Consider the following 17,549-nt stretch of genomic DNA (forward strand, 5'->3'; position numbering starts at 1 on the left):
GATGTACACTAACACTAATATATACACTAACAACCCCCCTCAAACTCAAGGAAGATGAGAAACCGAGCCATAGGATGAGACTTTATAGAGATGTCGGCAAGTTGATCTTGAAAGGAGACAGAGAGCAACTAAAGAGAACCATGAAGCAAATGATGACGAACGAAATAATAATCAATTTCAATGTGCTTGATTCTATCATGTAAAATATCATTATAAGTAATATGGATGGCACTGCAATTGCCACAGTAAAGAGGAGTGGCAGAGGTGAGAGGTACACCTAAATCTTGTCGTAATCATCGAAGCCAAAGGAGTTCAATAGTGGTGTCTACCAGGGCACGATACTTGGCTTCAGTGAAGATTGAGATACAACAATCTGTTTCTTGCTACGCCAAGAGATCAATGAGGAACCGAGAAGGAAGTTGTAACTTATGGTGGAACAGTGATCAGTGGGGTCACCTGCCCAATCAGCACCAGAGTATGCTCGAAGAACTAGTGGAGACTGAGTAAAGAAGTGCAGACCATGGAAGAGAGTGCCCTTAAGATACCGAAGAATGTATAGGACGGCAGTATAATGGGTTGTTCGAAAGGCAGACATGAACTGGGTGACCTCATGCATGGTATGGGAAATTTCTAGACCAGTGATTGTAAAGTAAACTGAGCTGCCAACCAACTGTCGTTAAAGTGTGAAGTCAGACAATAAGTCCCCACACATGGTGGTCAGATCTGCATGAAGCTTGATGGGTGTATCAGCAACCTTGGTGTCAGTATGGCCAGCTCAAGACATGAAAAGATCATAGACATACTTGGCTTGGGTGAGGTAGAATCCATCTGGTGAGGAAGTGATCTCCAAGCCAAGAAAATAACTTAGGTAACCAAGATCTTTCATCTCAAATTGCTAATTGCTAATTGAGGAAGTCCTTAAGTTCCTAAATGCCATTAAGATCATCACCAGTAATAATCATGTTATCCACATATAGTAGTAGCAAAATGAGACTTTCGTCAGAACAACGAATGAAGAGGGTCGAGTCATAGGAACTAAGGGAGTAGCCCAAGTAAGAAACCATGAAGGTGAATTTTGTAAACCAGGCCCGAGGGACTTGCATAAGGGCATAGAAAGCATGATGGAGGGGCAGACCTTGGCTGGTGGATGAGAGAGACCAGGCGAAGGCTGCATATATACTATTCACACAAATCGCCATTCAAGAAGGAATTTTTTGACATCCATCTGAAAGAGCTTTCACTAACAAGAGGCCGCAACAACCATGAGAGTGCAAATAGAGGAGAGACTAGCAAGTGGGGCAAAAGTCTCCTCATAGTCAATGTCATATTTCTGTGTAAAACCTTTGGCAACAAGTTGAGCTTTATACCTTTCAATAGAACTATCTGAGCGAGTCTTGATCTTGTAGATCCACTTACAACCAATCACATACTTTCTAGGAGGCAAATCAACCAGATCCAATGTATGGTTCTTAGATAATGCATCAAGTTCCCCTATCATTTCATCTTGCCATAAAAGAGTGAGGCTCGTGCATAATAGGAAGGGCAATGTAACAACAGAAATCATGTAGATCAGTAAAAAGAGATCTTACTCGAGATGAAGGGAAACGTCGGCTGGGTGATCCGCAGGCAGGGCAAGAAAAAGGACTGTAGCCAGAGAGGGAGGCAGTTTAAGAGACGGAGATCCTGACCTAGAAATGTCCAAAGAGTGAGTAGGTGGAATGCATGAAACACCAGATATGGACAGGCGGAGAATGATTGGAGGGCTCATCCAGTAAGGCAGAGGATTAAGAACTAGATGGACTAAATGTGGATACCTCAATAAACATGCAATGTTCCCAGAACACAACATGATGGGAAATGCAGAGGCAATGAGCAATAGGATCATAACACATATAGTCCTTTTGAGTCTCGTCGTAGCCAAGAAAGCAACAAAGTCCAAAACTTGGCTCCAACTTTGTATGTTCATGAGATGGAAGAAGGACAAAGCGAGCATAACCAAAAGATTGAAGCTTTTGATAGTCAAGAGGAGATCCAAATAGACGCTCATATGGAGATTGATTTTAGATGATTGGACTTAGAAGGTGGTCAATGGTATGAAATGCAATAAGGGCGGCTTTTCCCCTAGAATGGGGTAAGGACTTTAGCATAGAAGACAAGAGTCTGAACTATGTAAGGATATAACGAAATTTTTGTTGGGCTCGTCCATTTTGCTGAGAGGTGCCTGGACAAGAGGTTTGATGGATAGTGCCATATGTTTGTAATATACTTTGAAAAGCAGATTGTTTGTATTCAGGTACATTGTTAGATCAAATTTTTTTAATACATTTAGAAAATTGAGTTTCAATCATTTTGCAAAGTTACAATAAATATGCAATAGTTTAGAACGAGAGTGAATAAGATAAATCCAACTGTAACGAATCAAATCATCAATGAATATAACAAAGTAATGAGATCCACCGATACTAGTTACGAGGCAGGTCCCCAAACATCAGTGTACCAAATCAAAAATACTAGTAGACAATGATTCGCTACTTGAAAAGGCCAAGCAAATTGTTTTCAATCCAGGAAGAGGATGCATGACCAAGTCGAGAGTGCCATAGAGCGAAAGAAGGAGAAACATATGTGATAGGAGAAACCACAGCGGGTGGACCATGAGGAATTGAAGGAAGATGCAAAGTGCTCATTGGAAACATACGCACCACTGTAGAGCCTGTTCCGTCTGTGAATCCTGCACAGTACAACCAGAGTAGTAAAAATAACACGATAGTCAAGTTGAGCCAATTGCCTCATAGGCACCAAATTATAAGAAAGTTTAGGAACATGAAGCACCTCAAAAATGGAAATGTTGGATGTAGAGATAGAGCATATACTAGAAGCAAGTATAGTGGATCCATTGTGAGTGTGTATAGCAAGTGGTGGATGTGCAGAATGCATTTTATGAACAAGGATGAGGAGAGTGTCATATGATTGTGACAAGGAGAATCCATAAGCCAAGAGAGAGACTTACTAGGCAGAACATAAATAGCAGAGAAGGATGATGCATTACCAGACCGGATCAAGACCTAATTGAGGAGGTTCTCCAAGTCAGTTGTGGAGAGAGTGACAGTGGATCCAGAAGACTGAGATGCATCTCTAATAGTTTCAGAGACCTGAGGAGTATCTGAACTAGCAAAAGCATCAATGTGAGGTCCTTTCTTGTTACAACGGTAATAGTTCTCGATAACATGGTTAGGACATTTACAATAATGACAAATAGCCTATTGGAGCAGCGGTTGCTAGAACGATGCTTTCCAGAACCAAACGGTTGACGTTGGTTAGAGGAGGAAACTGATGGAGTGGTAGCCAAGACATTGAACGTGTTCAGAGTCTGCAATGTCTGCAGATGATTATCCTTAGGGATCAACTCATTGACAGAAATATCTAAAGAAGGTGTCGGAGTGTGATTAAGCAATTGACCACAGATTGACTCAAATTCATCCTGTAGGGACATGAGAAACTGATAGAGATGATGCTAATCACGATGAATGGCATACATGTCAACATCAGTGCGAACCTTCCTGAATGGGTCAGAGAAATCAATCTGATTCCAAATGTGACGAAGGCACTCAAAGAAGTCATTGATCGATTGGCCAGGCTCCTGTCTGAGCTGATACAACCCGAGCATAAGTTGTTACTCTCTGGACCCATGAGGCGTAGCATAACGCCTGGTTAACATATTTCAAGCAGATAGAGCATCATCATAGCTACCAAGTAGGTTGGAGATAGTCGGAATGGAGGTGTTGCACATCTAAGTAAGGATTTGGTGATTATGGCTATCCCATTTGAGAATGTGGTATTGAAATTTTTCTGCTTGTTCATCTCATTTTTGCACTGACTTTATCCAATCACCCATGCAATAGAACCAAAGTTCATGGCCTTTAAGAAAGCTACGAAAAGACTGAGACCACACCAAATAGTTCTATCACTTAATATAACATGAATAGGACGAAGAATATCATTGTTTTGAGCCATTACGAGACCAGATATGCAAAAATAGACTATAAAAATGAGATCAATATGCGAAAATATGCAGAAAATACTTGGATGGAAAAAAGACAACGTTGTGGTTAAAGTCAACAGTCGACAATGCTGACGTGGAAATCTGCTAATATGGCAAGATGACGTAGCAGTTTGATGGCATGTAGGATGATGTGGCTGACGTGAGCGAGTAGATGCTCGCATGTGGTGCGTGGCTATGTAGCTACGGGGTGCGTGAGGCGCATGGCAGAAACTTTGAACAGAGCGTGGAGGTGCGTTCAAGCTCCGATCTGACTGAGTTTGACGGCGCTGAGTTGATCTCAATGAGATCTTCCCAACAGTATGCCGTGTGATCAGAACAGAGCTTCAGGCACAGTGATTATGAAATTTTGCTTACAACAGTTGCAACTGTCTAACGACAGTGAGCAACACTTGGATGGCTTAGTCATAGAATATAGAGGTAGCGAAAGAATGTTGAGAAAGACGAAAACTACTAGTACTTTAAGGATCATAGTAATGACTTTGATACCATATTAGAATTGTATTGATTAATTCTATATATATCTTGTGCTATACAGTGTGGCCTATAAATAGGAGGCCAAAGGTTATACAAGGGCCTCACTCAAGCAATGTGGGACTAACATAACACATATACACTAACACTAACATACACATTAACAGTTAAAAACAACATACAATTTCTTGTTCCTCAGCTAAAGCAAAGGATAGATCCATGACCACTGCAATGTGTGAGATTACATGGATCATGTCTTTGCTTCGTGACTTGCAAGATCATCCACAAGCTGCTTTGCATTTTTGTGATATCCACTCTGCAGAAAACCCAGTACTACTTTTGCATGAGTGTACAAAGTATATGAAGTTGAACTATCACATATTTATAGAGAAATTGCAAGCTGGTGTCTTACGTACTTTACATGTTTCTTCCTACAATCAGACAGCTAATTTACTAACTAAACCATTAGTCTCTTCTTTGTTCAATTGGCCTGATCAGAGTCGATGTACTCCTTTACCTATGGCAAAGAAAACCAAGAGATGCATATTTATATGGCTCATTTTCTACTCTATTTTCTTTTCTTTTTTTATTGGTGTATCTCTGTTTATAGTATTGGAATTTTTTGGGCACCCCACCCCTTCTATGGCCATTATAAATATATGTGAATTGCTTATCAAATAACTTATATCACACATTGATAAAAAAGAACTTTCCTTTTGAACAAAAAATGATGCACATTTTTTTAAAAATTATCTTAAAACAAGATGTGGTGTAAATTATGAGGGTTTTACATTGGTCTCCAACCAAAAGCTGCCACATCAGCTTCTTTATTATAAATAAAATGTAATCACCCACATGTAATCAAAATGCGTAATGCTACATACAGTCATGGAGTGCGCAAGCACCGTGCAGTCGTTTTGAAAAAGAATAGAGTCTACTATTAAAAAATTAATTTTTTTTCATATGAATCCCGTATTTATTCATTTTTTTCAAAATTACTGCGTAATGCTTGCACACTCACGACTGGAACTATCATTTCTCTTTCTGATTTTATATCTTCTAGGGATTCTCTCACAACAAAACCTTCACTATTTTTTTTTTCATAAAATCTGGCCATTTATATGCTCGTTTATAATTAGAGAGGATTACATTCATTTATTTTCTTTTTTAACTGGATTAAAGAGAAGGATAGATGGTCTAAATAGATGCATATTCAGCATTTGGGAGAATAGATATGAAAGATGTAGAAATCATGAAATTATTACATGCATAATCAATTAAAGGGTAATTCAGATTTCTAAACATGACTCCTGATGGAAGAACTGTATCCCGTCTGGTCATCATAGTATGTGGACCAAAGCATCACACCTCCATATTTGGCAGAAGTTTTAATGGCTGGAAGCACTTCAGAGGTCAGAACAGCAGCCGGAATAAAACCACTTGCTGCTGCCTCAGGTGCTGCAGGAAGACCTAAGAATATCTCAGTTTCTGGAATCGAAGTCCATTTCTTCCATGCATGCACTAGTTTGCCAATATGATCTGGGGAATACTCACATTTTTTACTGTTATAGAACTGAACCCAGACATAGTCAAACAGACCAGTTTGAAGGGCACCTTTCATCCATTTATTAGGAAAAGGGCACAAGGGAGCTGCAGTTAGATACACTTTCTTTCCTGGTTTGCTATATCTAGAGAGAAAAATTGCAAGCTCATTCCAGTGTAGGGTTGTTCCATGCAAAACAGCAAAGTCAATTCCATCCAAAACAGCATCTCCAAGAGGACGAGAGTTGGAGCATCCACCCAAGAAGTTATTCCAAAGATAGCCTGCAACTTTTCTAGCATCCTCAGTTGAACTAAGGTTGTAGCTCCCTATCTCTCCTCCGAGAGAGAGCATCACCTTAATTCCTTTTGCTTGACATGATTTTATGTCAGAACTGAATCTGGTGCAGCCATTGCTGTCTGGATCACAATGGCCAGCAAGGTTGATGGTTGGTTTTTGACCATTGCCAAAGGTTGGAAGGAAAGCTATGTTTACAAAGGCATACTTACCTGTAGCACAAGTCTGGGCTAAAGTTCCCTCATTTCCATTCTGACCCCAGTAGATTGCTATCCGACCAGCACCAGTACCAACGATTTGTACTAGGATTATTGACAAGGTCAGGAAAGCTAGTGCGATTGCTGAATTTGAGGCCATAATGCACTGGGATTTGGAACTGATCAGGAGTCAGACCTCTCTACTAGACATGTGCTTGCATGTATGTGTGGTGTTCAGAAGAAGCACAACACCCACTTATATAGAAGAAAGTTGATGCCACATTATTTCTCATTTTAGTTTTGCCATTCGAAAACTAAATTTTTACTTTGCATTTTGTGGGATTTACGCGCATGCTTGGGGTCACTTGGTCCCACCATATTGGCTTAGATCGATGTGAATGTTTAATGCATGGATTACGACAAAGTCAAGAAAAACAAGGCATGATCTGAATCATCTCGAAATATTCCTTTAGATGCTTATGGCCACCTGCACCCAAGATACCTTAGCAAAATGCATGCATTTGCCTCGTTAATTAATGATGAATTAGCTGCATGGGCCCCCTGTTTCCCCATGTGGCCAGCATGTGAAAATATAGGAATTTCCACATCTATAACACTATAACGCTATATAAAATGATCTTATTCCAAAACAAAGCACAAAAATAAAATAAAAAACCAATAGGTTTGGTTTTTCCTTTGCACCAAAAATATATATATATATATATATATATATTTGTTTTTTTCTCTTGACCAGCTTATTGTTGGAGCAGTCCGTTTGGAGTGGAATAGGTGCATTTTTAATTGGTCTTGTCACTTGAGTTTTATACACTTTCAATGTTCATGTGCTCTTATGTTTTTTTTTTCCCCTTGTCTTAGATGATTATCCAAGCACTACAATACATATTAATTAAGATCCCTACAGATGTTTATTTTGTTTGTATTTTGTTCTTCGATTGAAGGTCCTGCTCCACATGCATGCTATGTTGGTACTTTGTACTCCTCCAAATAGACAAGTCAACGTTGAGGAATATACATAAATAACAAAGTGAATAGCACTTCATATCGATGTGGTATCCGGGGATTTTCGTCTTTATTTGGGTTCAAGTGATTAAAGGATTGAAATTTGGTAAAAGTGTTTTTACTAATATCTCGAATGGATTAAGGTTGCGCGAAAAAAAAAAAATATCACGAGTAATGATATACCTATAACGTACTATTTTATAACTCATTTTACAACCAATCAATGCAATCATGCATGCAACTTCAGTAAAAATGAATTTCAATTTTTCATAACTGATTTTCATTTCACATAGAGTTGTAAAAGAATTGTAACTTGATTTTCTTCTAACATTATATATATAGGGAGCATGATAGGTCCACCTTATTGCTAGCAGATCTGATATTGTCTGATATACCTCTTCATGCGTATTACAAAAAAAACGTTTATTTATAACTAATTATTTGTTACGAAAATGATAATTTCCTACTAAAATGAGTTCATTTTGTAAATAATTCGTTACAAATACTCGTTTTTTTTATACTAACAGAGAATGTGATTCCTCTAGTATGACAATTGTGGCCTCCTTAGAATAGGCGAGAAACTGCACTTGGTAGATGAAGAATGCTTTCAAGGCTCTAGTCTTTGTTGTTTGTCATCTTGATCAAATTATGCTTGGAGTTACTATTTATTGTTATTGCTAGAATGCACAATATTTTATTTAATGCCATGAAGTTTGTCCTTGTTTATTTTGATCGTCTCTATTATATCAAACAGAGGATGAATTCTCCAAACTAAGGGGTTGAATGGCTCTCAGCCAAGCAACAGGTTGGCATCTTGTTGGGTTTTTTCGTTAGGAAAATATTGTTCATTTAGAATTTTGTTATTTGTACTGATTTTAACTAATATGTCATATTTTAAATAGTTTTTTTTTATATATTTAAATAATTTATAAATAAAACAACTTAAAATGTGTCACATCAATTTAATTAGTGTGATTAAAAATGACAAAATTTAGACTAGCATTACTAGTGTTTGAATAACCTCAGAGCTTGTTTAGAGAACACTTAGAATATTTCAAAATATCTGTGAATAATAATAAAATGATTTACGTTAAAATATTTTATTGGTTGGAAAATGAGAGAAAAAAAATTGAATAAAAATATTATAAAATTAAAAAATTATTAGAATATAATTTTTTAAATTATTTTTATTTTGAAATTTAAAAAAGTTGTATTGTTTTTTGTGTTTTGTTTAGAAGTTTGAAAAGTTATATTAGATTTTGTGTTTGGCTAATGATTAGATAAAAAATTGAAAATTTGAAATTGAAAAATGTTTTGTGTTTGAGTGATGTTTGAAAATGAAATATCTAAAAACGGAATTTATTATACATCAGTCACTATTCACCTTCACACCCCATACCTGATAACTTTTTCTTTTTTTTCTTCATAGAGTGTGGGTTGTGAGGAATAGTAGCTGATAAGAAGAATTATTTTTTAAAAATATATGAAAATACCTTGTTACACAAACAAGACATTAGCCTCACCTATACCTTGTGCCTCCCATATCACTACAAGGTGCACATTCAAGGGAGTCGAAATAAGTGGTTTCAACTAGATTACAACATCATGTCCAAAAAAATTTGTTTTTTTCTTTACCCCTTGCAGACATCAATGGCATGTTATGTTATCTATGAAATAAATGTTATATCCCTTTTACATCACTGCAATTGATTGCATGTTGATGTTCATCCATCATACTCCAATCTTTTTTTCCTCATCCATGATACTCCAATTATGTACTCTTAACTACTGCTTATAGTATACAAGATCTCATCTTGAAAAGTGACTCCCTGCTTTTGGTAAATGAAATTAAAGTTGTTGGGAATTTAATGTCCCAACAGGAAAATCTCATTATTGAGATAAATGTGTTTGTCATAAAAAAAATAAATTTATAAATATGTATTGTTATTCATCATCTCATATTATATATTTTATATATTTAAAAATAAATTATTATTTATTATTTTATTTTATTTTTACTAAATTAATTGATTTGTTTAACTCATCATTTATACACTATATATTTATTATGAAAAAAAAATTAAAAGAAATATAGTGTATGATATATAGAAGATAATAAAATGAAATCTAACAAACGTGGCATCAGACAAAATTGGGTTTGACCAAGTCAACTGTAACGGAGAAGGAAGTCTCGATAATCCGACTTGACAGGAGAACGAAGTCAACTGGAGCATCGCATTGACTTCGCCGCCGCATATTCTCACCTGAGAGTGGGCGCAGTTCGTTATTGCGGCGAGCGACGGCCTTCGATTCCCCGTTGGTTTTAATAATGGATGAAACCAGTAAAAGCCCGTCAACTACCCTCATAAATTCATAACTCTCACATTTAATATCTCTCTCTCTCTCTCCCTGTGTGAAAACCACTTTCTTGCTGGCTCTCCCACCCACCAGAACCTAACCCCCATATCTAACCCTTAATGTATTCCTAATTTTTTTTTTTTTAATTTCTATATGCTCTAACTTGAAATTTAGAGGTTTGGTAATTTGTAGTATGATGATGGAAGTGGAGCAACCGAGGACAGTCAATCCGCCCATGACCTTCGACGAGGTCTCCATGGAACGCAGCAAGAGCTTCGTCAAAGCTTTGCAGGTTCAATAACTCTCTTCGCCTAACTTTTTTTATAGCATTTATGCCTATATTTCTGTAAGTTTAAATGAATTTCTTGACAGGTGTTTTGGAGCCACATCTGATTTTTGTTGTTACGTTGATTGATTTTGCTATGCTTGGACTTCTTAGCGTTCAAATTCTGTAAAGTACTTGCATAGATGGCTTTGCCTTTTGTAATTTACGGTATGTTTGGTTGGTGAGAAATTTAAGGAAGAAAAGAGGCCTTGAATTATGGGAAAGTATCAAATTAACTGGGTCAAATTATGGGATATATTTATCATTATTATGTGCTTCTATTATCTTATAAGAAAAATATTATTTTTCAACGTAGATTTTATCATCTCTAGTCACACCGTTCATAAGGTACATTTGAAGGGATTGTCTTTTAAGTAGTTTGACAAATAAAATCACTTAAATGTACCATTTCAACATTGTGACTAAGGATGACAAGATTTAGAATGAAGGGCATGATTGCTCATATTTTTAAATATTTTCTTGGCAGTCAAGAGACACGTGAGTTGATTATTTCACTTTATGCTCTGCATATTTTTTTTGCCCCTAGGGATTGGCTCAAGTGTTAAGAGCCTTCATTCAAGTGTGAAGAGCCTTGGTGGTATGCTCCCTCTAGGTCTAAGATTCAAACCATTTGATACAAACAATTTCTAGAGGCCATTAGATTAGGAGAATTTTCCCTTGAATTACTTGAGTTGCACTTGCAGGAAACTTTTTTCTGAGGGCCTGTGCTCTCTTGGGATTAGCCAGGGCTTGCTCTGGACACTTAGTGCCGATTAAAAGAAAATGTTGTGCGGTCAACGTGAGTAGCTGCTGGGGAATTATTTTGATGGGATTTGTTATGGAGTAATGGGTGTGTTGTGATAATGTGAGTGGGTAATTAGAAGATGTTGTGGTTATTTTTGCACATAGTATGGTTGGTTCCCCGAGTTTTCCTTGAATAATTGGGATTGATTATTTTCCCATTATTGCTAGCCTTTGGATAAATTTGACCAGGTTTTTGAAGAGCATATATATGACCAGCTTATTAAAGAGGAAATGGTACTTAAAATATTTAGGTTTTCTAGGTGTATTACACGTTACCATCCTAACTATCACTTTATTCTCAAACACACCAGCAAACTTTAAACAATTGTCACCTTAAACAAAAATTACATTCTTGTATACTTCCTGTGTACTTGGGCATTGCCTTTATGTGGATCAATAAAATTTCTTACTTATAACAAAAAAAACAAAAATTACAGTTTCTACTTATCAAAATAAAAATAAAAGTTTATGTTTTCTTTTATTATTTTCCATCAAATTCAGCTATTAAATCAAATGAAAATTGTGTGAAATAACCAAATTGCTCATGATATGAGAGCAAAATTTTCTATCAAATTAAGAAAGGAAAAAAATTCACTTTCCCCCTTTGGAAATCAAAAGGAAGGTGGACTCAAGGGGTGTTTTCTATAACGTGTGTGTGTGTGTGTGTGTGTGTGTGTGTGTTTACATTATCAGCTCTGGAACCAAATGGCATGTCATTCATATGAGGGACATATTCATCATTTCTCCCTTCTCCATCTAATTAAATTCCTGAATTTGATGTAAGGGGGTAAATTGAAATTGAAGCATTTGATTTAGAAAGCAAGTTGTAGCAATTTAATGTTTATTAATGTGTTTGCAAATGGGATGATAATTGGAATGCTAAAGTGCAATTTACCCGTGTTTTTCAACCACATTTTTCTTAGTAAACATGGGTGTTGCTTAAAAATGAGATTGACCTTAATATAAGTTGTAGACTGGGAGTGGATTTCTACATAGTGCATGCAATTCTGTAAACTTGGAGGCATTGGATATCAATGGCTAGAATTGCCCAAGAGTAACAATTTCAACTAGCTAGTAACATAAGCAATGGCTGATGGGGAGGGGGAATTTTGAAAAGATGTTACTAATGATGAACCATAGAGCAATTAGTGAAGCAAAAAGTGCTTTCTAGAGTGTTCTGAACTTGATGTTATGCTCTGAAAAAATCTTGGTGATTGACATGTTTAATAGTACAAAATGCAAGACAATTGATATACTCTCTGAACAATAGAATGGTTCAAGAAAGATAAGTAGCATTAATGTATGAGTCCATCCTTAGATAGCATGCTAACACAGGGAGAGATGCAAGCAGGTGAACTGGAATTGCAAGATTAATAGAGATAAATCCACAACATGTCTTCATAGACTTGGATGGCTTTTTTGGCGTTATTATATCTGAGTGAATTTGAACCTTCAATTTCTTGATGTGCTCATACAAAAAGAAATCATGATGTGGCCATAAAATATTACTGGAAAAGGCTTATTATCTCTTTTTTCTACAACATTAGAAAATTATTTGATAATGAAAGGTTAAAAATATCTCTGTGGCATGATGTCCGTAAATTGAGTTTACCCATGTTAGGCAATCACTACATGAATCATGACTTGTAGAAACTTATAGCTTTCTTTTATTAGATTCATGATGTATAGCTATTCTTTTTTGTATGATCTATGTCGAGTCATACTTGCTTATTTTACAAATGGAAGCACTAGTGTTGGTAAAAGTGCACTTAAGCGTGAAGGCCAAAGCGCTTGGCATACCAAAAGTGAAGGGCATTATCAAAAGTGCACATTAAGCATGCTTTTGACGTTTTTATAAATGAGCTTAAAAGCACAAAAAGCATGCTTTTGCAGTTTTTTTATGTTATTTGATGCACAATAATCTCTATACGTCAACTATGGATTGTATTGCTTATGTTAGCATAGATGTCAATACCTACAATTCTTGTGCTTGTTTGGTCATTGCCTTTTGGGTTGTTTTGATTCAACCACGTTTTTTGTTTTGACTGTCAAATAACATGGTTCTGTATATTTTGTAAAGAACAAGACAATGATATAAATGCTATTGTATTCTTATCATTCACTCCTAAAAAGCAATTATATAAATGGTATGTTTAAAACTTCTGTAATCAGTTATTCATTTGGCTGTCTTTTTGAATAATACTCTTAACAAATTGAGTTAATGGGCTAAATATATTAATATCTTGCTTTCGTTAAACCTGTTTTTTTTTTTTTTTTTTTATTCTCTAATTACATTTTTTGATTGGCACTGGGTGTCTAGAAACAGCATCCTGACTAATCCCGAGGGTGCACAGGCCCTCAGCAAGGAGTGTCTCGCGAGTGCAACTCGGGTAATTCAAAGGGAAAATCCCCCAGTCCGATGGCCCATAGAGATTTTTGCACCCAAGGGGATTTGAACCTTAGATCTGGGGGGAGCATAACCCCAAGCCCAAGGCCTTTACCACTTGAGCCAACCCCTAAGGGTTGTCTCTGAATACTTTGCTATTATACACTTTTCTCCTAGGCTTTAGGGAGTGCTTGCGCTTTCACCAACACTAGGCAATACCAAGTCCATGTAATATGGTCTGAAACATTGCATCTGATCAATTATTTTGTTGATAAGTGCATCTCATCAAATTATTTTCTAAGATTTCTGGGATTTCTTCAATTTTTAGAAGGTTTTTGTGCTTATGCTTATTAAACTCTTTGAAATATTTTTTCCCGGACACCCTATGCCAATAAAAAAAGACTCTTTAATATACTATTCTTATTAGTGGTTTTCTTGTCTTCTATTGTGGTTCTTTTTTTTTTTTTTGGGTGTAGCAAATTGTATGGTTCTAATTTGGTTCTTGCATTGTTATTTCAGGAACTTAAGAACTTGAGACCTCAACTATATACTGCTGCAGAATACTGTGAAAAATCGTATCTTAATAGTGATCAGAAAGAGATGTAAGGCTGTGCATTTGATTATACATTATTTGGAGAGTATATTACATATGTGAATTGATTCATGAGTGAGTTGCTGTGAGAGGTTATGTCCTGTTCCACAGCTGTCCTGTTCTACGAGAGAAACTGATGACCACATCATCTTTGAGATTTGCATGCAACTGAACCGGTGTAATACTGGCTGAGATTCCTAATTGGCACTCTCCAAGACTTCTATGATGTTATTGCATAAGCAGTTGGGAAGTCAATTAAATACTGTGTGGAATCTAATGAAAAACTTAGATTATGCATAGTCAAAGCCTTTCAAAAGTGCATTTGTCATAAGGTTCTTGCATACATTGAAGAATAGGACCCAAAAACTTGTGAATTCCACATAAATAATTATGTAAGTAGAATAAAGGACATAATATTAAGCCTATGATTTAATTTGGTCTAACATATATAAAGTTTTTAATCATTTTGAGAATTCTTACAAATCAAATAGGGAAAACTTTTAGGCATGTGGGTCAGCTTATGTTGTGTTGTCCTGGCCTTTAATTTATTACCGATGAAAATAGACACAGTGACATATCATCATCCTAGATAGAGTTGGAGGCTTGCGTAGATAGCCCCAAGTAGTCAGGACATTGTATATAAGGCTTTGCTTTAAGTTTGCTGAGAGAGAACGATTACATCTACATCTAGAGACGACACTAGAAATGAAAAGATGGCATATATTTCCAAGTGAATGAACCATGACTAGTTATCATCATTCCTCCATGATGGTATATGCTCTATGGCTGCTCTTTTCATGTGTTGATCTTTAGTTTTGAACCACTACCAATAGGCATGAGCAAGAACTTGCATTCTGTGTCTGGATCACATACCATTCCTATTGTTGCTCATGGCAGAAAATAAATGTTAATGTTTTTGCGTTAGGGTGCTGGACAACCTGAAAGATTATGCCCTAAGAGCCCTGGTAAATGCTGTTGATCACCTTGGCACAGTTGCTTACAAGTTAACTGACCTTCTCGAGCAGCAAACATTAGAAGTCTCAACCATGGAGCTCAACGTTTCTTGCCTAAATCAGGTAACTTCCTCATGTTAGTCTGACTCGATGTGCTATCATTGGGCTATTATCAATAAAATATTGAATGGATAAAGCTGACCTAACACAATTTCTTAATATCAGCGACTTCTGACCTGTCAAACGTATATGAATGGTGAAGGTCTCAGGCAGCAGCAGTTGTTGGCATTCATTCCCAGACATCATAAGCAATACATTTTGCCAAGTAAGCCTAACTATTATTAGCTTCTTTTGTTATTTGTAATATGCTTGATGAATTTTCTAACTTGTTTTTACTCTTTTTTCATTTTTTGAAACGGTTTTACCTCCAACCTAGATTCTGTGAATAAAAGGGTACACTTTAATCCACACATACAGACTGATATGCAAAACCATTTTCAAGCTAGAGCTCGTCTTCAGCCTTCAGGCATGTGCTTTGTAGTTTTTCAGTAGGGATATATCTTTTCTTTGCAGCTCTCAACATTTTTTAAGTTACTTCTCATTTGGCAGCAAGTGAATTCTGCATTGCTTATCTCATTATTTACTAAGTAGGTAACCTTGCACCAAAAACTCTTTCCTGGCATTTAGCCTCAGAAACAAAGACTACCTTAAAAGGGATCCCACATGCTTCAACCAGGTAAGTAAAAGAATTTCTTACATAAAGTTAAATGGTGGACACATATCTCCTTTTCTGTTTTTTTTTTTTTTTTTTTTTCTTTTGCACTAGATATTTCCAAGGTAGCATAAACTATTTCACTTCTATTTTTGGGTTTATGACGTTTTCTTTTTGTACAGTTCTGAAGACCCAAAAGTTTCTGGGAAGACTTCTGGGGTTTTCCATCTTTCAGGTATGTAGAATCAAAATCAAGCCTTGTCATATTATCTATTCCAGTTGTTATTGCGCTTTAGGTGAATATGCCAATGATAATGCTTATGGGTCAAGCTCGTATGCTTGTAGATAATGAGAAGACTACCAGGACTAACTCCCCAACAGCTCATCTTCAGTTCCCAAGTGGCGGCTCTGCTTCTAGTGCAATTATGCAAACATTGAGTGGCACAAGAAGGGTAATGTCAAAGTAGAAAAGAACACATACGTGTCTGATATTCTTATAAGTGCATGCTTGATAATCAAAATTAAGAATAGTTGGATTTTTCCTGTTTGAAATGTTGTTTGCTTGAGTTTCTTTAAAATGTGTTGATCTTTTATGATTAATCCAGTCTGGTAAGGCTCATCTGTTGCAAAATGTATTTATAGGTACACATGGGTAAATTAGGAAGCTGACAGAGGTTTATTTTTGTAGGATGGAATGAAGAGTTCCCAAGCATTGACAAGATACAGGTCATTTGAAAACCAAAATCGACGAGACATTGCATGTGTTCCTGTTCGCAGCAAAAGCATACTATCATCTTTCTTTGTCAAACAGAAGACACCGAAGCTGAAGGCTGGTTCTGTTCTGTGAATCTTCAACAAATCAAAGAAGCTGCCCTTTAAAGCTTCTCCCTTTGTGGGGCAAGTTGCCAGTAAATGCCTTCTAAGTTGATGAACTGTTTGCTTGGATAGTTGGATGTTAGTTCAGCAATTGCTTGAAATCATATTTTACTCCACTTCCAAGTCTTTCATTTTGCTGTTAATAATGAACAAATTTGCCTCCTGTGATGAAGATGGTCAGGATCTGCTCACCCGGGTATGCTATCTGATCAACAATGTCATAGATGTTTCTTTGTCCAGAATATGCAAATACTATGCCAATGACTATGATTCCACTGTTCATATTGTACATATGAGAATATAGCAAACTTACTGTGAAAACCTTTTATTCCTATAATGCCCATTGATGATGGTGGATGGCATTGGTAGTGCTGATGCAACTAGTTGGGACCATATACATATGTAAGTGTATATATATATTTGAATGCCAATGAGAGCAGATAAAAATACGTTTAGGATAGTCTATAGTCCTTTGGATCAATCATGCTCCTATAGTCAGGGAGGGGGATATGCTTGGTCTGAGAGGGTGAAAACCAGTAGTAGTTTGATTGTAATGACTATCTTTTCAGCCGCGTGGCCACAAGTCTTTAGAGAGTTCAGAACCCCATTTATGGGGTAGACTCTTATATTATAACTGAATATTGAAACCATTGACGTATCAAATATTAGAGAGGGTGAGTATTGGCCATTGAGGCCGAAAGAAAAACACAAGTTGTGCTTGGTTAGATAAGGGAAGGGGCATCTCAAATGGATAATGCTGGACCCCTTGGCAAATACAAGTATTTCCGACAATATTTGAAAAAATTCATAGGTTTAACTCATTTCATAAAACTTGTTTTACAAGAGAAGATTGTTTATTCATTATAAATATGCCTAAGATCTTGTCTTTAGCAATCTGAAATTATTCCTCAACACCTTCTCTCACTTGCAGGCTACTATTTCTCTTGGCCCTTGTCAC

At 36.4% G+C, this 17,549-nt stretch overlaps 3 protein-coding genes and 1 long non-coding RNA gene across 4 annotated transcripts in view; 1 reads left to right on the top strand and 3 right to left on the bottom strand.

Annotated features, from left to right (window-relative positions):
- Positions 1–325: 325 nt before the first annotated feature.
- Positions 326–1,498, bottom strand: LOC121261007 (uncharacterized mitochondrial protein AtMg00810-like). Its single transcript, XM_041163178.1, has 2 exons — positions 1,262–1,498; positions 326–670 (listed from the first exon to the last, which is right to left on the bottom strand). The coding sequence occupies exons 1-2, from the start codon at positions 1,496–1,498 to the stop codon at positions 326–328; spliced, it is 582 nt and encodes a 193-aa protein (XP_041019112.1).
- A 4,168-nt stretch (positions 1,499–5,666) lies between these two features.
- Positions 5,667–6,812, bottom strand: LOC121250866 (hevamine-A-like). Its single transcript, XM_041150098.1, has one exon. The coding sequence runs from the start codon at positions 6,723–6,725 to the stop codon at positions 5,829–5,831; it is 897 nt and encodes a 298-aa protein (XP_041006032.1). The 5' UTR covers positions 6,726–6,812; the 3' UTR covers positions 5,667–5,828.
- A 2,969-nt stretch (positions 6,813–9,781) lies between these two features.
- The window catches only part of LOC121236797, a 31,669-nt gene continuing 23,901 nt past the window's right edge, over positions 9,782–17,549 (bottom strand). The window contains exon 3 of the long non-coding RNA XR_005934810.1: positions 9,782–9,980. This is a non-coding gene — a long non-coding RNA (uncharacterized LOC121236797). The remainder of the gene's footprint in view (positions 9,981–17,549) is intronic.
- LOC121236791 (protein ABIL1-like) lies at positions 9,974–16,912 on the top strand. Its single transcript, XM_041133248.1, has 9 exons — positions 9,974–10,235; positions 13,978–14,060; positions 14,976–15,126; positions 15,229–15,328; positions 15,440–15,529; positions 15,655–15,739; positions 15,898–15,950; positions 16,061–16,167; positions 16,404–16,912. Exons 1-9 carry the CDS (start codon positions 10,137–10,139, stop codon positions 16,560–16,562), a joined length of 927 nt encoding a protein of 308 aa, XP_040989182.1. The 5' UTR covers positions 9,974–10,136; the 3' UTR covers positions 16,563–16,912.

Source organism: Juglans microcarpa x Juglans regia, chromosome 1D (assembly GCF_004785595.1).
Source record: "Juglans microcarpa x Juglans regia isolate MS1-56 chromosome 1D, Jm3101_v1.0, whole genome shotgun sequence".
Classification (NCBI taxonomy): domain Eukaryota; kingdom Viridiplantae; phylum Streptophyta; class Magnoliopsida; order Fagales; family Juglandaceae; genus Juglans; species Juglans microcarpa x Juglans regia.

Coding starts and splice junctions, on each gene's coding strand:
- LOC121261007 (XM_041163178.1), bottom strand. CDS start 1,498: ATGATAGGGGAACTTGATGCATTATCTAAGAACCATACATTGGATCTG. Junction 671..1,261: donor CCTCTATTTGCACTCTCATG/GTTGTTGCGGCC, acceptor CTTTAACGACAG/TTGGTTGGCAGCTCAGTTTA.
- LOC121250866 (XM_041150098.1), bottom strand. CDS start 6,725: ATGGCCTCAAATTCAGCAATCGCACTAGCTTTCCTGACCTTGTCAATA.
- LOC121236791 (XM_041133248.1), top strand. CDS start 10,137: ATGATGATGGAAGTGGAGCAACCGAGGACAGTCAATCCGCCCATGACC. Junction 15,530..15,654: donor AGCTCGTCTTCAGCCTTCAG/GCATGTGCTTTG, acceptor TTTACTAAGTAG/GTAACCTTGCACCAAAAACT. Junction 15,951..16,060: donor TGGGGTTTTCCATCTTTCAG/GTATGTAGAATC, acceptor GTATGCTTGTAG/ATAATGAGAAGACTACCAGG.